General features: G+C 36.1%; 2 protein-coding genes across 2 annotated transcripts; one reads left to right on the plus strand and one right to left on the minus strand.

Annotated features, from left to right (window-relative positions):
* Positions 1–274: 274 nt before the first annotated feature.
* LOC137251698 (uncharacterized) lies at positions 275–3691 on the plus strand. The gene is made up of 2 exons (XM_067786465.1): positions 275–2551; positions 2608–3691. Exons 1-2 carry the CDS (start codon positions 2414–2416, stop codon positions 3190–3192), a joined length of 723 nt encoding a protein of 240 aa, XP_067642566.1. The 5' UTR covers positions 275–2413; the 3' UTR covers positions 3193–3691.
* On the minus strand, positions 3159–4742 carry LOC137251699 (putative nuclease HARBI1). Its single transcript, XM_067786466.1, has 4 exons — positions 4519–4742; positions 4029–4464; positions 3838–3957; positions 3159–3762 (listed from the first exon to the last, which is right to left on the minus strand). Exons 1-3 carry the CDS (start codon positions 4641–4643, stop codon positions 3877–3879), a joined length of 642 nt encoding a protein of 213 aa, XP_067642567.1. The 5' UTR covers positions 4644–4742; the 3' UTR covers positions 3159–3762; positions 3838–3876.
* Between the last annotated feature and the right edge of the window lie 19686 nt (positions 4743–24428).

Below are 24428 nucleotides of genomic sequence, written 5' to 3' on the forward strand. Positions count from 1 at the left end.
TTCCGCTTCTTGATTTGGGATTGGGTATACCTCTGGCCATTTGCTGAAATAATCCATAACCACCAGTACATATTTGTTTCCGCAGCTGCTAGTAGGAAATGGACCTGCGACATCCATAGCGATCATTTCAAATAGCGCACCTGAGTTATATTGCTTCATCTGGCCATGACTTCGCGTTTTGGGCCCTTTCGCTCTGCTGCAAACCTCGCAGTTCGCAATCCACTCAGTGGCCGACTGACGGCAACCAACCCAATAGAATCTCTGTTTAATCTTCTCCAGCGTCTTCGTGATTCCAAGATGACCTCCGCTTGGACCATTATGCAGCTCGCTAAGCACGTCAGAAATCCTCTTTCTGGGAACAACTATCAGTTTCTTCTTGCATTGACCATCCTCACTCTCCCATACTCGATGCAAGCAACCGGATATCAATTCTAAACTGTTCCACTGTGCCCAATATGACTTCGCAATAGGACTCTCTGCTGACATCTCCTCTCTATTTGGTCTTTCGTTTCGTTCGAGCCCTTGCATAACATGTGACAGATCTGTATCTTCTAGCTGACACTTTCTTAGTTGTTCCTTGTCCCATTCATCCGTACACGTTATAGTCATTAGCCGGACATCTATAATGTCTTCTTTAGCCTCGACCTTTGAACAGTGCTTGCATTCCAAAATACATGTTCTTCGCGACATTGCGTCGGCATTACCATGGGTACTACCTTTCCGATGCTCAATGGAAAAGTCATAGCTTTGTAGCTGAAAAATTTGGTACAAATCTGCGGTAATATGTGCACAGCCCAAGGAAACTTCTCAATTCATGTATGCATAGTATTAATACAAATCTACAGGTATGCATATTGCAAAGTCAGCAGATTGATATTCCTGTAAAATGTTTGTATGTGAATATTTTGTTAATTCACATTATTAGTTGTATGTAAATATTTTGGTGACAAACTAACATTGACGATCGGCAGTGTATTGACCGGAGTGTGTGACTAAGCAGAATTTGTTATATGTGAACTGACAAGGGTTTCATATTCGGCATTCCATTGGTGTTCGCTAACCGCTGTGTTAGGTCAATGTAATTTATGTCGCATAATATTGTAATATGATTATGTTATTACTAAAATGTATTGGCATAGAAGTTCATGGTGCGTAATGCCGCAAATGTATTGCATAGGTGGGCATGACGCATAATGCTACAGCAGTAAGCGCCGAAACGCGTCAAAGTAACACAAAAACAACAAAGTGCACTTATTTAAAACGACCATAAAAGCTCTAACCAGCAAACCATATAATTAACTTTTTAATTTTCTGACTGTGTTTGCACATTGATATATATTTCCTTACCCTTCACAAATTACCATACATGGAAAACATTGTGATATTTCAATTGCACTGAAAGAAATGGTGCTAGTAAAATCAACAAATTCGGTTCTGTTGTTCTTGACTTAACGGAGATTCTGTGAAATTGATCAAATTATGGTTAATTCGTCCGAGTTCTTTGTCAAGCGAACAAATTAGTTTAGTCATTTCAACAGAAGAGAAATTGTCGCTCTTAAGTTAACAAAATTCTGTAAAATGACAGATTCCTAATCAATCTAACTGATATTTCTGTTAACACAACTGATCTCACTGGTCATTTCAACGGCGATCAACAGTCAATACACGAGCAAATTTCAAAAAGAATTTTACACTCACTGCGCTCTCTACTTCGTACTTATGACGATGGTGCCACTTGTTAAAAAAAAAAAACACCAAACTAAGAAAACCGCCAAATCGAAAAAAACACACAAAATGGAAAACAACAAAAAACTGGTTTTCAGTTATCAATACAAAACGAAAAACCCTTTTTTGAATTTGCTGCGCAAAAAATTATGATATACCGAGACACCTATTTGTCGGGTACAATTTTGCAACTTCTCCAAGCGAAGTGCAAAATTGCGCCCTTTTGTTGCAAAAGTTTTGTTTGAACGAACCGGATTTTTCCAAAGTTAGTAACACGTTGTTCAAGTTTTTACGAATATTCACTCACGCGAACGAATCTAATAAGATAATCAGCCCTATTCTGCATTTCGACTTGGATTGGAATTTTTTCGATTTGGCAATTTTGGTATTCTGTGTTCCAATCTCTTTCGATCCAACTTCTAATCGTTCGATTTTGTGTATTCTGCATTTCGATCGTAGTTCCGTTTTTCTCCGTTGCAAATTTGTTGACGTAGAAAATTTCAATTTGTGTTTTGCGCGCTTTTAAAAGATAAAAATTTATAAAAAATGTAAGTTAAATGTTTGTTAATCACTGTAAAATAAATTTAAAATAAAAATTTTCAGTTGGTTTGATAATCTGGTGGTTTTTTTTTTGATTGTTTGTAGGTCAAAAACAACAACACCCGGGCAATTTGAGAAACTTGCCGAAATGTTGGAAAGTAAGAGGGACATCGCCCAAGGATTTCAAAAGCGCCCAAAAGAAGAGGTACAAGCGTTTTGGGAGGAGGTCGCGCGTACACTAAATGCACTTGGTCCGCCAAGGAAGGATTCTACTGCCTGGAAAAAGGTAAGAGATTACCGAGAATTTAATTGTTTGAAAATAAATGCAATGATTTATTGCAGGTATGGATCGATTGGAAGTGCTACATAAAACGCAAGCTTTCTAGCAACAAAAAGGAAATGATGGGCACCGGTGGCGGTCAGTGTAAAATCCAACGCATAAGTCCACTTGAGGAGAAAGTTATAGGGCTAACTGGGCTGGAAACATGCACAAGCGGTGTTCGAGGTGCGCAAGATTTCGGTGGAAGGGTAGCGGTTGAAAATGAACAGCTGTCTGAAATGGACATTTCCAACCGTTCCTTTGATGATAATCTACCTTCCACTAGCAGAGCAAGTAGCCAGCCCAGGGAAAGAAGAGCAGTAAAAGAGACCACTTCTTCCTTGCTGCAAGAACAATTATACATTCAGAGTGAATTTTATACAAATGCCACGAAGTTCCATGAAAATTCTTTGAATAAAATGGACAAAATGTGTACATATTTGCGGCGAATGAATCAATCGCTCGAAAGTTTGGCGGAGACTGCAGCGAAACAATTTAAAGAACAACAAAGACACAACAGGATTAAAGAGGAGCTGTTACAGCGAAAAACTGAAATAAAAATGAAGATGCTGCAATTAGAGCACCCTGACTATGAAGGAAATAATTAAGCTTAAAGAAAAAACAAATTCCTTTATTTTATTAATTTTTTATATTTGTAAAACGACTGAATAATCAAAAGACTGAAATATTTAAATATACATAACATATACAATGAAATATTAACTAATTATAATTGTTTAAATAGATGAAGAATCAATAAAGTTAAAAATGAAATTTTATGAAAATAAATTTGTATCTTTATCTGTTTTGAAAAGAAGCAAGTATGTTATTACGTATACCATTCGCTATGGATGAATAATCCTCGTCGTTAGTGTCATGATCTTCATAAGAACTCTCAAAGTTCAATTCATTGCTATCTAAATCTTCCACTCTATAATAAATACAAATGTTGTGGAGGGCACAAGCAACATTTATAATCTTGCTAACTTTTAAAGGTGAGTAATGCAGCTGTCTAGCACCCAATAAGCAACGGAAACGGTTCTTCAACACTCCAATCGTTCGTTCTACAATATTCCTGGTTTTGGAGTGCCGCATGTTGTAATTGCTTTGTGGACTTCCTTCATGAACAGACCGATAAGGAGTCATTACCCAAGGTAGCAATGGATATCCAGCATCACCTGTCAATAAAATTATTGATTTAAATTAATTTTTTTTAATTTTGTATTAATTTTAATTAAACGTATTTCTTTCACCTTCCTCATATCGCCGTTTCATGTACTCATTAATTTTGCTTAACCCCATATGTGTGAGTCATGGTTGCATCCAGGATATCTGGCATCAATACTTCTTATTCTCATTTCGTTGTCACATACCTTAAAATTTTTCATAAAAGTAGGTAATTAATTTACGCAAAAATCTCCACTTCATTAAAAATAATACTCACTATCATAGCATTGATACTATGAAATCCTTTTCTATTGTAGTACAGGAAATCTTCTTTACTTGGCGTAGTTATTTTTATATGTGTTCCGTCTACACACATAATAAACCCTGGAAATCCAGCCTTTGTATAGAATACTTGCTTTGCCTGCAATTTTTCTTCCTCTGTTTGCTCAAAATTAATCCATTCATGACAAAGCTTTCGTTGCATTACATTCAGAAAGTGCGACAATGACTTGGAAACGGTTGGTTGTCCCATTCCAACATTGTAATCTTTACCAACTCCGTGCTGATAAGTACCTTCTGCGAAAAACCTTAGAGCGGCCACTACTTGGTTAAGTGGCGTAAGCGAAGACAATGAATTTGATTGTGCTTCTGGGGTAAAAATATCCAAAATATATTTAAAGGCATCTTTATTTAGCCTAAAGTTCTTCCTGAATCTAAAAAATAAAGCAAATATAAAAACATTGAACACTGGTAAACAAGATTCTCACAATTCTTCACTCATCTGAAATGGATTACAGATATCGCGCAATCTCCGTCTCTCAGCCCTAGCCCCAGCCATTTGTCTCGCATTGTCCTCCTCTTCCATCAATAAAGCTGCTGCGATCGACTCCATTGGCTCTTTTTTTATAATTTTTTCACAATATTTTTACTATTTTTTCACAATTTTTAGCAATTTTTCACAATTTCTGATAAATATTTTTCTATTTTTGTGTTCTTGTTTCACACATTCCACGCAAAACAGCTGATTTCGAAAATTTGATCACTCTTCCTCTTGTTCTTTCGATTACGCCGTAGTGTAGAATACCTATCTTCGACTTGAACGTAACGGAGAACGGGGACGTAATCGAAATGCAGAATAGGGCTGAATAAAAAACATCCTTTTTTAATGTTGATATTTCCGACAACATAAAGGTTTGAGTTGTTTTGGAATCTTTTCAACTTAAAGTGTTACGAAAATTAAACTTGCCGAATTACATGTAAAATTACTGCAATGGTGAATTACCTTCCTGCGATTTGATTCTTTACTTTTCTATAATTTGCAAGTTCTCTATTTAAAATGTTATGTCAAACATTTAGTTATACTAGAAGTTTTGTTCGAAACAATCAAGTGTGGCAACTACATGCGAGAGAAGAAATTGAGAATGAGCTGAGCTGCAACTGAAAGAATTGAGAATCAGTTTTGTGACTACTATTTTCATTTCTATTTACAAAGCAAAGCGAAGTTCAAAACTTAAAAAAAAAAAAAGAAAATACCATCGGCATTGGTCATCAAGATCAGGGATGGGTCTATTTTCGGCTCTTAAATCAGTTTCAGTGCCAGCGAGTGCTAGGTGAGACGTTTGTGTGCTTTGAGGTGTTAGGAGAGTAAAAAAATACATTGGAAATATCGTACGCCAGGTCTCAAACGATATTCACCGCAAGAAGGTTGCGGAAACACTAAAAAACTGATATAAAAATATTCTCTCTCAACCTCGAAAACCAATTCCCAAACTGTGTTGCAATAGTACGAAAACAAAAACATACATTTTTTGGCAAGAAATACGAAAAACGGAATAACCATAGACTGAAGTCGACTTTATGTTAAGCAGCACATTATTGACATTCATTTCGCCTTCACATAAGTTTAATTATATGCAAGCCGATTCATTCATCAATATATACATAAAAGTATTTAAAAAAGTATTTTTAAAGTAGTAGCATTAGAGGAGTAGTAGTAGAAAAACGTACTAATGCACGTTTCGTATACAATCGTGGGAAAACGAAATCCTTTTCAGACTTGTTGGCAGTGTTGCCGTGAGCCTAGAAAGAAATGTATCAGTCTACAAATAAAAAAGATACCAATCACGTAAACAACGACTAATTTTACCAGTTTTATAACTGCTTTTATTTATAAATTTCAATTATGGAGGAATTTCCAAATTTCTTCAGATCACATACATATATCGTTAAATCCACACTGAAAAAATTGTTGGAGCATGTGTTGCATGTGTCTTTAATTTGCAGCGACCATTTTTCTAATTTTAAAAATTTCTTTGTTTATGATTTGAATCATAAAGGAACTTTTAAAATTACAACTGAAAATTCAGTTCGAGTTGTGAATCACAAAATTGACATTACATATTTGTGGCCTTTAGTGCGAGCGAAGCCGCCGGCAAAGGCTAGTTTATCGTAAAATGCTAAATAATTTGAACATAATAAGAGCGGTGGCAGCTCTATTTTCCACATATGTATAAGGCCACATACTCTCTCTTTATCAATCTTGTGTGTGTTTTTATATTATTTTCTTCCTGTGTTCTTCGCCCCACATACCTGCAGTTGATCGTCCCCCACCTAGCACTTAAATGTGCAAAGCGTGCCCGTATGAGCAAAAGGCAATACATCTTTGCTAAATTAAGTTCAAAACTACATTAAAATCAAAAACGAAAGGATAAGTAACAAATATTAAATACTATCGTTTAATAAATCAAAGCGACTATGATTACGGGAACGTGATTCGATAATCAGCGATCACCCATCAGGATAATTCCCGTGCAGATTATCATTTTATTTCATACCTGCACATGCATATTGAGATTGCTTAAAATTACTATATAAAGTAAGAATTTCGTGATAAATTTAGATTCCATGAAATAATTGTGCGAGCAATACTTACCGCCAATTCAATTTCTGTCTGTCCTTTCATACTTACATATATAAAATTACCTGGAATCACCTTAATCTACACCTAAGCCAAAACATTAAGAGATATCTGCTCATATGCATTGAAAGTAAAATTAATTTGCGTTAATGAATGTAAAGTTAATTTGCATTAACAAACCAATTTTTGACAGCTGGAAGTATGTATATACATTAATGTTAGGATTTAATTAAAATTTAATGCTAGCTATATACCTCTTTACATACATATTCATACATACAATATTTAAGACTGCATTACAAACGTACATGTATAGACATCTTTGGTTCACCCAAGTGTTCCCACTTAATCTTCTCAACATTGTTGTTTTCATTCTTTGCACTATCTTCTGTATATTTAATTCATAAAAATTTTAATGGCCAAGGTCATATTTCATAATTTGCAAAAAGAGATGTGATCTCATTATTTGTCTTTAAGTAATTCCTCCCGCACTCTCAGGATCGGTTCCATGGGGCGGGGGGACTTTTTTTGTATTTGCTGTAATGAAGTATATAATACTAATCTACATAGTAGTTTCTTATCACAAAACGGATTTTTACTAATATATAAAAAAACTGAGGTCAATCTAAGTCTTTTAGGGCACGTATTAGCAGCCGAGCGCTGTTATAGACTTTTAAAATGTATATATATATATATATTCTTGGAAAATATCCAACCATGTCGAAAAAAAAATGTATGATAGGCAAACAAATGTGTTTGGAATTTCCATTGTTAGTAATAAAAATCAGGCTCACTATGCAAAACCTAAAATTGTATACGAAATATCCTAGACGTAATCATAAGGAAATAAAAAGAAGTTTCAATCTAATGTACATGGACATATGTTAATAAATTTATTTGGGATATAACAACCTTTGGGTAGACAACTGAACATGATGATGAATGACAACTTAGAGGATCGCTCCAGTTGGAAGTGAAGCTATCAACCTACGTAGTATTACTCATACATATTGTTCGAGCATATTGTTTTGTCGTAAAACAATACGCACTCCCCCGCAAGGTATTCGTCGGATACATCTATAGACATGATAATTTGTAGGTGGGTATGTATGTACTCATATGCCTAGATAAGCGCTCACGATATACCGTTACATCCAGCAATGTACTTGTATGTACAAAATAATCAGTGCATAGCCATAACGTTATCCAAAATGGTGGATATATTTATTTTGGATATAACAAAATTGGCTAGACTTAAGGATGAAGCCATAAAGAATCGTTGCTAAATGAAAGCGTTTGGATGCCAACCTATGAATCCAACATTTTTTTACATATTGTCTGGGCAATTAGAAAAACCGCCGTTTTCGATCCCACATTATTTTATATAATGAGTGTAGTAAAATATGCACATGCGTGTATACTTACCGGAGAATATGTTTAGATCAACGCTCATATACCATTCGCCCTATATGATGCATGTATGTACATATATATTCGCCTCGATAAGCGCTTACGATTTACTATTGCATCTTAAAATGTATGTATGTAGAAATTATCACGTGCATGCAACAAAGGAGAATTTCTCTTTCAACAAAGCGGAAAAAATAATCAAAAATAATTAAAAAAAATTAAAAACAATCAAAAATAATTTAAAAAAATCAAAAGTAATCGAAAAATAAAAAGTAATAACTTTGAATACTTTTAATTATTTTTGATTTCTTTGATTTTTTTCAATAATCGGAAAAAATCGTAATTTTTTTTTTGATTTTTTTCTAATGGTAAACAATTAGTAATTCCTTTTTTCGGAAAACAATTGAAATAATCATTGGCCATTAAAAAAGGCATCTAATTAATTGATTATTATACTAAAAATCAAATACAGTTGTCAATCAAAACATAATTCAAATTTAACAGGTCTGGTATACACCCTTTCACATATACATTTAATTTTATGTATATTAGACTGTTTCGAAAAAATCGCTAGAGCTACTTTGCGAATCAAGATCTTTTGGTTTCGTAGAAAGCTTTTTTTTGGTCATCATACTTGATAACGAAAAACTAGTAAGTGCAGTTATTGAAAAGTTTGGCGTTATCATAATAATTAAATTGTCGTAAAAGTTTATCGTAACCTTGCAACGACGACGATCATGGAAGGCCTTCTGCGTATCATCGATAATCAATGTAAGTACTTTTTACTATTATGTATCGCATTTAAATTTTCCATAACCTTATAATTTAATATATATATGGGTGCGGTAAAAGTGGTTAGGATGGGCTAGGTTAGGTTAGGGTGGCTGCCCGAGGGCACACTTAGACCAGTAGTATTAGGCCCGTTGTGATACCACGAAAAGCACCGTTACCTTTCCTCTTCGAACCATTTTGAGGTCCTGATGAAAGCTACCAGGTCCTTGACGTCATGCTCCGCAATCTGGCTCAGATTATTAAGAAATGGAGCTCCCAGAAAGCGCTGCCGTGCTCCGCTTAGTGCTGGGCAGTTGCCTATGAGGTGAACCACCGTTTCCTCCTCCACATCCTCTTTACTACTCCTACGACAACGACGATAAGGCGCTCCTAACCTTTCTGCATGCCTACCTATGAGGCAATGACCCGTTAGTGCCCCACAAGTGTGGAAATTGTATCCCTTCTTAGGTTGTACACGTGACGGGATCTTTTAGGATCCCATTTAGGCCAGGTTTCTTTCGATGTTCGACACCCCGGTGTTTGTAGCCATCTTTCGTCGGCTTGACGGTAGATGTGCTCTTTTAGCATTAGCTTGCATGTGAACAGCGGCATACCTAAGCGTTCTTGTCCAGGAAGAACATGCCTGGTTGTACCCTGCCTAGCGAGTTCATCTGCAATGCAGTTTCCCTCGATATCCCTATGTCCAGGGGCCCATGTGAAGTGTACACGGTTCTGTTGAGACATCTCTTGAAGAGATCGGCGACAGTTTAGTGCTAGTTCAGAATTGAACGAGTGGAAGCCCAGAGATTTTATGGCAGCTTGGCTGTGGCTGAAGATAAAAATTTCTTTGCCGGCATTGTATGTCCAAATCCTAGCTGCGGCTTCCATTATGGCTGCAACTTCTGCCTGGAATACACTGCAGTGGTCGGGTAGTCTGAATGAGAGCTGGAGGTCAAGGTCCCTTGAGTATACTCCACCTCCAACTCTACTGTTTAGCTTGGAGCCGTCCGTGTATATGGAAATGCTGCTGCTCATAGCAAGGCACTTATCCGACTCCGTCCAGTCATCCCTGCTGGGTATGTTTATATTAAAATTTGTTTCCGCAACTGTTGTGGTCGCACGGACGTAAAAGTGGAATGTAGTGAAATTTCATAAGACGTAACTTGTAATTTTTTTTGTACACGTGATTCTACAAAATTTATTTTTAGTTTCAAAACCCCAGTTTGTATTGTTTAATACAATGAATAAATATTCTCAGAATTCCATTTACTTATTTAAAGAGGTAATTAAAATTTATTTTCTTTAATTCCGATAACTATTCACAGTTCTTTTCTTATATATGACCAGTAGTCTTCATATTTAAAGATCGTGATCAAAGTTTGCATTTTTTTATTCACTATACATTACATTATCTTGATAACTTTTTATTGGACGCTACTGTATAGGAATCTTTGCTGAGCGTACATACCTCTTATAAATACATATATAAATCCAAACAGCTGAGTTATTCTTTATTTTTTTTTTGTACATATATATGTGCGAGACGGCGACAACCAAAGTAGGTCACGGATCACATATGTGTAATAAACAATGTTGAGGTACAGGGATTGGGCTACCATCAAAAAAATCATGTTAGTAATTATGTAATTTTATTAAATTAAATTTTAGAAAAACACCGTAAATTAATTAAATAAGACTCATTGTTAGGTCATGTTGGTTTCTTCTTTTTGAAAGATCCATTCGTATAAAGAGAATAACTCTCTCAGACAATGTTACTGTAAATCTTCTCAAAAGCTATCTTTGAAATTTTTGTAACGTCTCGTTTATATAAATTTCCCAATACTTTCTTGCAAATTCTTTACTTTCTTAGGGTGAGATTAGTACGATTATATTAAGAACACATTATGCAATAATATTGTAAAGTTAAAAAAAAAATAAAATAGAAGAATGAAAGGTTATTGAATTTAAAATTTATACTCTAAAAAATGTTGTGCTAATTTCGTAACAATTGTTTTCCGGGTAGGAATGTGAAAGAGTGACTATGGGGCCTTATAGACATTTTTTTTGCGCGATAAAGGCCATAGTAGGGTGGGCATGGAAGCTCGAGCGCGAGTCCATCTTCGCTGCTCTTAATGTGTAAACCGTCTTAGTTCCTGTGATTTTCGCTTTCTTTAGTTTCAGTCTTATCCATTCACTCGATCCAAAACTTTTTTTATTCTCCTTATCTAATTAACCACAGATATAAATTTTTTTGTGATACCTAAAAGAAAATAGGGTTTCTGTAATAATAATAATGTAATGACACCGATCTTGGAGAAGAGGTTGCGAACCACCCCAACCACTGCTTTCTAGATGCAAAGACGGGCCCCGATAGACCTCTCTCTCGATGATAAACATATGTAGATTTCCGGTATGAATGCTTCTCGGTTACATTCGGCTCCTTTTCTTCTTTAGGAAGAGCCTAACGTCCTTGATTAAGGTGGAGTTTGGGTGATATTGTAGTGTATCGCCTTAAACCCACCCCATATAATCTTGGTGCGTATTTTAAGATCTTTAGTTGTTTACATTTAACGGTAACCGAATGTTGCCCCGCGTGGCTCAAACCTGAGGCTAACGTGTTGCAACATGGGCGTTTAACAAACAACAATAAACAACAACCTGGAAACATTAAAAAATGGCGCCCAACGTGGGGCAGCAATTGTTCCACTACGTGGGGCCATAAATAATGTTCCATGAACGTGGGGCAGCAATTGTTCCATTAACGTGGGACAGAAATTGGCTATAGGAAATTGTATTTTTTCACGTTACGGTTAAGACGTGACTTCGGTTAAAATGCCAATAATTGCTGTTTCAACCCGTGGTTAGACATTTTACTTTTTATATTGCCAATTTTTCAATAGTATACCAATGTTTATATGATTTTGTTATGAAACGCACGGTATTGAAATAAATTGCAGATCTTTGCTGGATTTTCGGCTGTGTGGCGGATTAAAGACCACGCAGATTTCGACCGCTTAGCTCTCTGTAATTCCTTTTTAACTCCGTGGGGAATTGTACAAATTCAATGTAAATTTTGGCAGGCGACCAAAGGCGGTTTAAAAAATCGCACGAGTTTCTAGAAATGAAAACCTATTCAAGACCAAGTATTGGTTCTGGGATTACTAAATTTTAGCTTCTTATAGCAGTGTTTAGTCCAACAATATCTTAGGTCTAATCAGTCGTGAATTATACAAACTACAAACTCACCATCCATATCCCAATTAATTAACTTTTACGATTTTTATTTAGACCAATTTGCTGGGTAGAGCTTTTATGGTCGTTTTAAATAAGTGCACTTTGCTGTTTTTGTGTTACTTTGACGCGTTTCGACGCTTACTGCGTCATCTTCAGAAAGCTGTTTTATTTGAAAATATATCAAATATATAAAAATTAACCACTTTTTCCAACAATAAACATGAAAATTCAATCTTGACAATTATTTTTTACATTGATTATTTAACTAATTATAATATCACAGTATAAATACAAACAAACATATTTACATATTCTTAACTAGCACTGATTTGTGAATGTCTCTTCGCTCTTTGTACAACTGCGGTATAAATGTTGCTTATATTGTTAGCGTCCTCTTTGACATTCATAACGTGGTGTGTTTTTTGTTGTATTCTTAAGCTCCCTAAAGTTAGTCGTGTTTTTCTTTTTTTTTTGTATGTATAATATTTGTGCATGGTCAAAATCAGCTGTATGACTACTCTTTGTAAGGTGCTGTGCGACAGCCGTTGTCATCTTCTTATTTTTCCTTTGTTTTTGTAAAAATATTTCTTAAAGTGAAGTTTGGCTTGTGTGCATAGTTCACATTTTTAATTTTCATTATTTTATGAAGATTTTGGTTGTCCGTTAAACCCGGGATAAATGTTACTCCGATGTGTGTTTGGTGAATTTCTTCGGATTTTTCTGTTTTCTTTTTATCTTCGCGAATTTTGTTTGTTATATTTTCTATTAATTTATCAATAAGCTTATGTTTTTGTACAAACGAAACAAGACAGTCTTGATGTACAAATATAATTATGAGGAAAAAATTAACAAACAGTTAGATGACCGTAAAGTATACAAAAAGATACAGAAAGATCCCACACAACAGCGTATGAGAAAGAACGACATAATTATAAATGAAATGTTTAAGCAAAACGAAATCGAGTTTGAACAGAAATTTCAATTATCTAATGTCGCAGCTATCACTCCTAGAATATACGTTCTTCCCAAAATACATAAGGAAAACATGCCCTTAAAGCCAATTGTATCGTCGACAAAAGTACCAAGCTACAACTTATCTAAGCATATTGGAGTTGTACTGAAGAATATAGTATCTGAAGAATATAATATCAAGAATTCATTTCAATTAAAAGAAAATCTTAAAAATATCCATATAGAAGATGACGAAATTCTAATATCTTTTGATGTAGTTACATTATTTACAAACATTCCAATACATTTCGCAATACAAACAATAAAGAAAAAGTGGCCAGAGTTGGAGAAACACACAAAAATTTCAAAGAAACGTTTCCAAACTATACTCGAGTTTTGTCTAAGAGAAATTAATTATTTTATGTACAACTCGACTTTTTATCAGCAAATATACGGCATGCCCATGGGCAATCCCCTATCGCCAACCATAGCTGAAATAGTACTTAAAAAATACCTGACGACAGCATAGCTGAACTTAAAACCCATGACATATGTATCAGATACATAAAAAAGTATTTAAATGATATTGTTACGAATATTAGCAACACTAAGGGGTACTGTTATCTCTAAACCGATGCTAAGAGTGATTTGTATGCACATCCATAAATCAATCATTATGTATCTACATAAACGAATCAATCATTAGGTCTACACATATGTACGTACACGCAGCGGAGAAGCAACGCACAAACACATGCAGATATCTTATCCGAGATATGCAATTATTATTGTGGAAGTGTCGCTCACAAACACACGCGCATATGAGAGCTATACCTGTACATCTGTAGTTATAATTATAACAGATAACCAACAAGTAGATTTTAGAACAGAAGCGCGTAGAAGATGCAACGAGGAAATCAAATAGTATAAAAGACAGTAAAGTTTTGATTAAGCACGCTATCTGTCGAGCAATAGTAGAGTTATTTATTGTGAGGTACTTTAATAAAGACCATTTTGCATTACTGAATAGTGGTGTTATTTATTCAACAGTTTAGTGATTCGAACTTGACATCTTGAAAATATTGAATGCACATCATAATAAAAAAAATTTACCATGGAAATGGAACAAGAAAATGAAATAGCCTTCCTAGACCTAAAAGTAATCCATAAAAATAGAAAATGTACAACGAAATGGTACACGAAAACCATTGCATCGTGGAGAATAATTAATTACCATTCGAACCATCCGTGGAAGCAAAAGTTAAACACAGCGAAGAACCTAATTAGAAAATCATTATTACTCACTGACCACGATATTATGCCAGAAAACAAACACACGATTAAAAACTTTTTGTACAAAAACAGCTATCCACATAAGCTTATTGATAAATTAATAGAAAATGTAACAAACAAAATTCGCGAAGATAAAAAGGAAACACAAAATCGATAACCAAAATCTTCATCAAATAATGAAAATTAAAAATGTGAACTATGCACACAAGCCAAACTTCACTGTAAGAAATATTTTTACAAAAACAAAAGATCCGGTGGAAAAAGAGCAACAGAACAACTTAGTATATCAAATAAAATGTAATAGCAAAGTGGATGAAAAATGTGATCCATACTATATAGGCACAAGAAAACGGCAACTGGGTATACGGCTAAACGAACACAGTACAGATGCGAAAAATAATAAGAAGATCACAACGGCTCTCGCACAGCACCTTACAAAGAGTAACCATACAGCGGATTTTGATCATGCACAAATATCAGACATAGAAAAAAGAGAAAAAACACGACTAACTTTAGAGAGCTTAAGAATACAACAAAAAATACACCAAGTTATGAATTTCAAAGAGGACGCTAACAATATAAGCAACATTTATACCGCAGTTGTACAAAGAGCGAAGAGACAATCACAAATCAGTGCTAGTTAATAATATGTAAATATGTTTGTTTGTATTTATACTGTAATATTATAATTAGTTAAATAATCAATGTAAGTAATAATTGTCAAGATTGAATTTTCTTGTTTATTGTTGGAAAAAGTGGTTAATTTTTATATATTTGATATATTTTCAAACAAAACAGCTTTCTGAAAATGACGCAGTAAGCGTCGAAACGCGTCAAAGTAACACAAAAACAACAAAGTGCACTTATTTAAAACGACCATAAAATCTCAACCCAGCAAACCATACAATTAACTTTTTATTTTTCTGATTGTGTTTGCACATTGATATATATTTCCTTACCCTTCGCAAATTACCATACATGGAAAACATTGTGATATTTTAATTGCACTGAAAGAAATGGTGTTAGTTAAATCAACAAATCGGTTCTGTTGCTCTTGACTTAACGGAGATTCGGTGAAATTGATCGAATTATGGTTAATTCGACCAAGTTCTTTGCCAAGCGAACAAATTAGTTTAGTCATTTCAACAGAAGAGAAATTGTCGCTCTTAAGTTAACAAAATTCTGTAAAATGACAGATTCCTAAACAATCTAACTGAGTTTTCTGTTAACACAACTCATCTCACTGGTCATTTCAACAGCGATCAACAGTCAATACATGAGCGAATTTCAAAAAGACTTACACTCACTGCGTTCTCTACTTTGTACTTATGACGATGGTGCCACTTGTTAAAAAAAAAAAAACACAAAAATAAGAAAAACGCCAAATCGAAAAAACACACAAAATGGGAAAACAAAAAAAAAACTAGTTTTTCAGTTATCAATACAAAACGAAAAACCCTTTTTTGAATTTACTGTGCAAAAAATTATGAGATACCGAGACACCTATTTATCGGGTACAATTTTGCAACTTCTCCAAGCGAAATGCAAAATTGCGCCCTCTTGTTGCAAAAGTTTTGTTTGAACGAACAGGATTTTTCCAAAGTTAGTAACAATTTGTTCAAGTTTTTACGAATTTTAACTCACGCGAACGAATCTAATAAGATAATAAAAAAACATCCTTTTTTAATGTTGATATTTCCGACAACATAAAGGTTTGAGTTGGTTTGGAATCGTTCCAACTTAAAGTGTTACGAAAATTAAACTTGCCGAATTACATGTAAAATTACTCCAATGGTGAATTACCTTCCTGCGATTTGATTCTTTACTTTTCTATAACTTACAATTTCTCTATTTAAAATGTTATGTCAAACATTTAGTTATACTAGAAATTGTGTGTGTGGCAACTACATGCGAGAGAAGAAATTGAGAATGAGCTGAGCTGCAACTGAAAGAATTGAGAATCAGTTTTGTGACTACTATTTTCATTTCTATTTGCAAAGCGAAGTTCAAAACTTTAAATTAAATAAATTATAAAATATAAAATTTGGCGAAATTGTGTTTAATAAAACAAAATAATAAAGTGTATAATGTTTAATGTGTGCCCAATTGAAGTTGGGTTAATAAGTGCGTACATATTGTAACGAATTTACTTGCAATTCCTCTTGTTTGCCCTTTTGCTAGGTTCGTATCGCTAAACTGTTGAATAAATAACTCCAATATTGAATAATGGAAAAATGGCCTTTATTAAAATACTTCACAATAACACTCAAACTGTGCAACGGATAGCTTAATAACCAAACTGATAGCTCAAATGAAACTCCACTATTCAAAATAATACTGCTATTGCTCGCTAGATATCGTCTCAGTCGTAACTGCTTGACAACTCAAATCAAACTGAATTACAGCGCCTCTACATCTGTCGCCTTTTATACTCTTTGATTTTAACATTCGCATCTTCTAGTCGCTTCCAGAATCTACTAGTCCAGCAGCTCTCAAGCTTCTCAGCTGTAACTACAATTGCACAATTTTATAGTTTTTCTCATTGCATACTTATAGGAGTATCTCAGATATATGCATGTATTTGTGCATTGACTCTCCGCTGCTCGTATACGTACATGGTACATATATGTAGACGCAGTTATTGTTTCGTTTATGTAGATACAGGATGATTGAATTATTGATGTGCATTCACGTCACTGCTTAGCATCGCTTAGAGCTGGCAGCGCTTCTTAGTTTTGCTAATATTCGTAACACTGCCCTCCACCTAAGTCTGATCGTCCCGATCAGACAAATCTCTCGATCTAAACGCTGCTAGCATCGCCAAATGTACCACTCTTCTACTCCGTGGTTTCTCAATGCTTTGTATGCGGTAGATGGTATCACTGATCTTCTTCACAACCTTGTACGGGCCTTCACAACTGCACCGAAATTTGGATGGAATACCTTTCCGCCGGTGAGGGTTGTATAGCTGTACCAAATCTCCCTCCCGGAAACCTTCCAAATTATTTTCCTTGTCGTACCTGTGTTTCATCTTACTACTCATTATCCTGGATCGTTCCCCCTCACTCTGTTGCTTGGCCAATGAACTACTTCGTAGAGCTTGCGGTTGACGGATTAGCTTCGCATAATCAGTATCGTTCCCACATTTCACAACAGTAGTGTGCCTTGGCTTGAAACCACCCTTGCATTCTTTCTTCGTTTTAGTACGTCCGTTAGGGCTTTTCAATGCCAGTGTTTTGCTCACAGGTACCTTCGGTTTTGATTTGTTTGGCTCATTTGTTCCATCAACCTTTACCTTTGAATTTCGTGGCCTTCGTCGAGTCTTCTCCACCAGTACTCGATTACTACTAAACCCTTTTTCCAAACTAAAGTTAAGTGGGATGTCCTGGTTCTTATAGCGCATAATTTTTCTCCGCATATCGATCCTGATGTCATGGTCAACCAAGAAGTCCACTCCCAATATGACTTCATCAACGATCTCCGCCACAACGAATTTGTGTAGAACCATGACTTTTCCAATTAATACCTCACATACCACTTCGCCTTGGACTTGATTATACTCGCCTGTGACCGTACGCAACCTTGCTACAGGTAATGACTTTATTCCTCTGTAGACCAAATCAGATCGAATCAAGGAATGAGATGCCCCCGTATCTACAGTCAGTACACGCTCTTTACCATCCACATTCCCTCTGATGGTAAGACTGCTTGATTTCCTTCCAATCTGCGACACAGACATCACAGGACATTCAATAGCCGGGGCAAGTTTTCGTTCTTTACATCCGACACGCTCTTGCTCATTTCCGCCAGCTTTGCGTTTACGGCCACCCACATTGTTGGAACGATTAGGACCAAGATCGCAATGACGTGCAATGTGACCTGGGTTACCGCACTTGAAATATTTAATAACTCCGGCATTCTTCTGTTGAGATCCCTTCAGTGCTTCCAAAATTGTGTCTACCCACTCTGGCCTTTCTACTTCCACAGGGCGTGCTTTGAAAACTGGCTTAGACAGAAGCGACGCTGTTTCCTGAATCAGAGCATGCGATACCGTTTCAGCAAATGTTTTGGATTCGCATATGTAGCCCACTTCGTTTCCACATCTCGTATGCCATTTATAAATCTCTGAATCTTTACCCTTTCAGTGTATTCCACGGGTGCATCAGCATTCGCTAAATGTGCTAGCCTTTCAATATCCGACGCAAACTCTTGCAATGTTTCACCAGGCCTCTGGAAGCGGTTCAGCAACTCCATTTGGTATATCTGTCTCCTATGCTCAGTTCCGTATCGTCGTTCTACAGCAGCCATCAATACTTCATAATTGTTCCGCTCTCCTTCGGGAATCGTCTGTAGGATTTCCGCTGCTGGCCGCTTCAATGCCACGAACAGTGCAGCAACTTTATCTTCCGCATTCCAGTTGTTCACTGCTGCGGTCTTCTCAAACTGTAGCTTGAAGACCTGGAAAGGAACAGAACCGTCAAAAGATGGAGTCTTTACCTTTGGATTACTCGCTGAAACAGCTGGGCGTTTTAGTTGTAACTGCTCCATATGACCTTTTAAATCATCTACTTCTGCCTGAAATTGAGCCATTTTTGCATCCTGCGCTTCCAGTTTTGATGATACCTGTTCCAAAATTTCTGCCGACATTTCAGATATACGTGCCTCTTGCGCTTCCAATTGAGATGCAATATATGTCTTTTGGTCTTCCAGTTGAGATGACACTTGCGACGTCATTTCTGAAATACGTGCCTCCTGTGATTCCAGTTGGGATGCCATATATGTCTTCTGCTCTTCCAGTTGGGATGCCATATATGTCTTCTGTTCTTCGAGCTGTGTTTCCATCTTGGATGTTATCTGTGTCGACTGCGATTCCAGCTGAGATGCCACTGTCGATGTTTGAGCAGTTATTGCAGCCAATATCATGTTCAAGTCTGTGCCCGTAACTGTCTGCGATGTTTCGTTTTTCTCTTCAATTTTTGTTGTTGTCTCGTCGACATCAAGATGAAAGACATACTCTTCGACATGTTCCTTCTGCTTCCATTGCCTCTCGTAGTCGTGCCTGCAGTTCGAGTTTAATGCCGGTTGTATTCAATCCACGGCTCTGCAACTCCTTCTTCAGTTGCTGGATCTTCAATTCACTGAACTTTGCCATATCCTTGTTGTCCTCCGGAATTTATTCAACAATTCCTCTTCTGACACCAATTGTACCGAATTTACTTGCAATTCCTCTTATTTGCCCTTTTGCTTGGTTCGTATCGCTAAACTGTTGAATAAATAACTCCAACATAGAATAATGGAAAAATGGCCTTTATTAAAATACTTCACAATAACACTCAAACTGTGCAAAGAATAGCTTAATAACCAAACTGATAGCTCAAATGAAACTCCACTATTCAAAATAATACTGCTATTGCTCGCTAGATATCGTCTCAGTCGTAACTGCTTGACAACTATAATCAAGCTGAATTACAGCGCCTCTACATCTGTCGCCTTTTATACTCTTTGATTTTAACATTCGCATCTTCTAGTCGCTTCCAGAATCTACTTGTCCAGCAGCTCTCAAACTTCTCAGCTGTAACTACAATTGCACAATTTTATAGTTTTTCTCATTTCATACTTATACGAGTATCTCAGATATATGCATGTATTTGTGCATTGACTCTCCGCTGCTCGTATACGTACATGGTACATATATGTAGACGCAGTTATTGTCTCGTTTATGTAGATACATGATGATTGAATTATTGATGTGCATTCACGTCACTGCTTAGCATCGCTTAGAGCTGGCAGCGCTCCTTAGTTTTGCTAATATTCGTAACAATGTGTATATGTAGCAAGCATGCGTATTTATGTATTCATATATTTACGTTTGTATGTATATGGCAACATAGGTACTTTCGTACAAAGCTGTCGCAACAACTTTTTTTGTTCATTTGACTACTAAAACGGTCAATTACGAATCAAAAATTTGTGCGCACTTGATTCAACATCTTTCGTTTTTATGTTAGTCAAAATGTCAGTGGTGCACAGCAACGAGGATCTTTCGGCTATTATTAACAAAGATGCTTGTCTTCAGGACATGAGTCCAGGTCAAGATTGCTTGATAACACCCGGTAATCACGTTTATCACAACAAGTGCATTTCCAATTGGCTAACCGATTCCGAAGAATGTCCATGTTGTAGACGAACTTGTGGGGAGCCGGATTTGAAAAATATAAATTTGAAGCCAAGTTAACGAAAACCACCTCCAGTAGGAGATACTAATAAATCTTCTCGAGGTCGAGAAAAAGCTCAAGGACCTGTGCCCTGTGTCCCGATATAATACAAGATATGCTAATCGAAGACTTTATGATGAAGCTTTAGGAGATAACCCAACTTTACGCGGAAATGAACGAAATCTTTCACTTCGTTTAATAGACATACATAACTCACCATGTGGGATGATATAGGGTTGCAGCAATCGTCACAAAGCGGTGCTCTTTCTAACCGACAAAGTAGGCATAACCAAAAGTTTACACAGGGTCAAAACCCAAATATAATTGATTATCCTCAGATTGGTCAAATGATCGAAACCACAATCCAACGTTTGTTTTCGAACTTGAACCTGCAAGCCACTCATTCAGGTGTGCAAAACGGGGTTTCGGCATATGCTAACACAGCGAATAGTCAGTTACTAAATCCCACTAGATTTAATACCAATTTTGACTTTTAGGGTAACAACCACTATACAAAACCTGCGTATTACTTTTGACGGGTCATCAGTAGGTCTGGGCGTTGAGGAATTCATCTGTCGAATTCGGTCGCTGACTGCTCTAACCTTAAATAACGATTTTTCTGCAGTTTGCAAAAACTTGCACATAATACTTTCTAGTAAGGCTAAGTCTGGTATTGGAGGTACCACAAACAAGTACCGCGAGTAGAATGACAACCATTCTGTGCAGCGCTTATGTACAAATTCAAGGACTACCTTTCTAAATACGATATTCTCGAAGAGATTCGCAAGCGAAAGCAACGTCCAGACGAAACTTTCGTTTCGAAACTATGACACTATTGCTGAAACCGTTGATCGGCTACCCATTCCGTTAGAGGAAGCGGATCTGATCGAAATAGTGACTAGAAATTTAAGACCTGACATGCGGCACGAACATTCCTATTCAGTCCTTGGTGAAATGAGCGAACACCTTTTTAATGAAGAGTCGTGTAGACGAGTTCAACCAACTCGTACATTACCTATTAGACGAAACATTGCAGCACTATGTGAAGCAGATAGATAGATAGATAGATAGATAGATTGATATTTATTATTAATATGTTTACATATTTTTTGATTTCACAATAAATTTTAAATATCACAAATTCATTTTCAATTCACAGACGTGTATGATATATATATATATTAAGTAATAAAAAGTAAAAAGTAATAAAAAATATTTTAGCCTCGAATAAGATCTATACATAGCCGTTTAAAATTCATAATATTATTCTCTCGTTTGATATAATCAGGTAACGAGTTAAATATGTTAAGGCCCTTATATAATAATGTGTTTTGGGCTGCAGTAGTCCGCTGTAATCCTAGTCGAAAGTCATTCGCATTCCGCACAGCATATTGGTGTGTATCTCTAACATACTGAATGCAACTTGTTAAATACATCGGCGCCCTGTTCTGTTTAATTTTAAAAAATCATTATTAGTGTATTGAGCATCAGTTTTTGCTCAATATTTAGCCATTTCAATGTTTCAAGCATGTGACTTATTGGGGTGTATTTGTGGCATTTTATTATTGATCTCATACATTTGTTTTGTAATTTCTGTATCCTTCCTATTTGTGATTGGTTACAAGATGTGTACAGAATTGTGGAACAGTATTCAAAATGTGGCTTTATGATTGTATTGTATATTTTTATTGCTGTTAAAGTGTCTAATTTATTTCGTATTCTTCTAAAGAAGTAAATCTTTTTTGCAGCTTTTTTACACAAATAGTCCACGTGATTGTTAAATTTGAGCTATGATATTGAGGAAGAAATTGATGACATAGATCTTAACCCAATATCTAGTGTAGATACAGTAACGAAAACACCAAGTACACTTGTTTGTTGGGACTGCGACGCAGAAGGAAACATGTGGAATTTGTGTCTAGAAGAACGCAAAGTTTTTTGTTATGGCTGCGGAGCCAAGAACACCTACAAGCCTCAGTGTGAAGTATGTCATGCGAAAGTAAAAAACTCCCAAGAGCGGACATTCGAGAAGAAACGGATGTCGCCCAAGTAAATGTACAAAACCCCTCTCGTATTTTGTGTCCGGCTAGCTCAGTTTCGTCACCGACAGCAAACAACACATTAGACTACAAAACTACAACGTGATGAGAAAGCTAGAGGATCGGATCAAGTCCTCTATCCAATCAGACCATACCATGAGCGCATGCAAAACTATATTCAGGTAAAAGCTAGGATTTTTAAAGATTTCCCTAAGAATTTGAATTCTCATCGGAAACCACGAAGATCAAATTTACGATTACGTCGCTTTTGGAAATCTTTGCGTGAAGCAAAAAAAATCTCTAATTTCAGCAGTTATAAATGAAAAAGATTCGCTTTATTATGCTGAAGTTCAGATTCTTGATCGCACCGTGTTTGGTTTACTAGACACTGGCGCAAACATTAGTTGTGTGGGTTCGACGCTCGCAAAACAGAATTTTGCCACAATTTAAGAAAATACGGACAAATGTCAAAACAGCTGATGGTAAACCACATCAATTCTTAGGCAAATTAGCGGTTGATAGCATCGCTGACTGGCAACCCTGGTAACTAAAGGAAAGTTTTTCGAGCCCTTTATGCGATTTTGTTTTAAAATTAAAGACTTAGTAGCCAATTAAATATAAATAAAGCTAATTTCACTAACTAAAGTGCATTTAACAACTTTGATCATCAAAAATTTGTTCCGGCGGACGTATTTTTGTAAAAACAAGTGGGGGTGCTCCTGCTTTTTGTTCTTGTATTGGCAAACCAGCTATCTCGATATAGCAACACCAACTCCGAGAATCTATATCTGAGGTCTTGTGTTCAGTGCCATGTTTGTCAGATAACATTTGATCTTGGTTTGTGTCCTGGACAACTAACAGTGGCTACAGCTGCCTGAAAACTTAACATCTCATACAAAGATCGTGCTGCCACCTCTCATTCATTTAATAATTTAAATTTAACTCTAAAACGCCCAAAATGTCGTCTGGTGCTGGAAAACGTCGTGGTGATGCTATGTGCAATGATGCGGATGCAAAATCTCCACGTATTAGCGACTCAAACGCAAACATGATCCGCATCATCGATCAACGGCTCGCTAAACATAAAGAACTGGTAGCGAAACAGATATTAGAATAGGTTGCGAAACAAATATTAGAATCTGAAAACAGTATTAAGGAGGATTTTCACATAAAATTTTAGGATAAAATTGCTAGTTTTCAGAGCGAACTACTGAACCTGAGCGAAAGAGTCAACTGTTTGGAAAGAATAGTTAATCTGGCAGCTGATATATCTGCTTTAAAAATGAAATTGTCAAAGCAAGAAAACCTTACAGCTGCTTGTGACGTTAGAGTACATGGAATTCCTCGAGAAGACTCTGAAAATCTTTAAAACATGTAAAACCTTCTCTGTTTCGCCTTGAACCTTCAGCCGCTCCCACACAAAAGCATTTTTAGAGCACATAACCTTGCAAATACTCAAGTAGACCCTGCTGTCATTATTAAGTTTCAATCCCCAGCAGACAGAAATCTGCTATTGAAAACTGTGGCAGATTACAGGCGACTAAACAACAACGGGCTACGATTAACCTATGTGGGACTAATCTCCGATTCCCGCATCCATATAAATGAGTCATTGACTAAACACAATCATGATATTTTTAAAGCCTTATTTTATTTATTTATTTATTAAATGAACAATAGCAATAAAATTACTATTCTACATACAAAAAGGAGCACTAGCTGCCAGGGCTTTTGGCTCCTCTAAGCCTTAAAAAACGAAAAAAGGTTGCTTCCGTATTCACGAGAAGGGGAATTGTCTACATCAAATGTAGTAAAGCCGATGAACCACGCCCTTTTCACTCTCTGGA

The sequence above is a fragment of the Eurosta solidaginis genome, chromosome 5 (assembly GCF_040869045.1).
Source record: "Eurosta solidaginis isolate ZX-2024a chromosome 5, ASM4086904v1, whole genome shotgun sequence".
Taxonomy (NCBI): Eukaryota; Metazoa; Arthropoda; class Insecta; order Diptera; family Tephritidae; genus Eurosta; species Eurosta solidaginis.

What these genes read in the sequence shown, in the direction of transcription:
- LOC137251698 (XM_067786465.1), top strand. Translation starts at nt 2,414, where the DNA reads ATGTTGGAAAGTAAGAGGGACATCGCCCAAGGATTTCAAAAGCGCCCA. An exon ending in ATTCTACTGCCTGGAAAAAG is followed by an intron (nt 2,552 to 2,607) that starts GTAAGAGATTAC and finishes GATTTATTGCAG; the next exon opens with GTATGGATCGATTGGAAGTG.
- LOC137251699 (XM_067786466.1), bottom strand. Translation starts at nt 4,643, where the DNA reads ATGGAGTCGATCGCAGCAGCTTTATTGATGGAAGAGGAGGACAATGCG. An exon ending in TTTCAGATGAGTGAAGAATT is followed by an intron (nt 4,465 to 4,518) that starts GTGAGAATCTTG and finishes TTTATTTTTTAG; the next exon opens with ATTCAGGAAGAACTTTAGGC. An exon ending in ATAGTATCAATGCTATGATA is followed by an intron (nt 3,958 to 4,028) that starts GTGAGTATTATT and finishes AAAAATTTTAAG; the next exon opens with GTATGTGACAACGAAATGAG.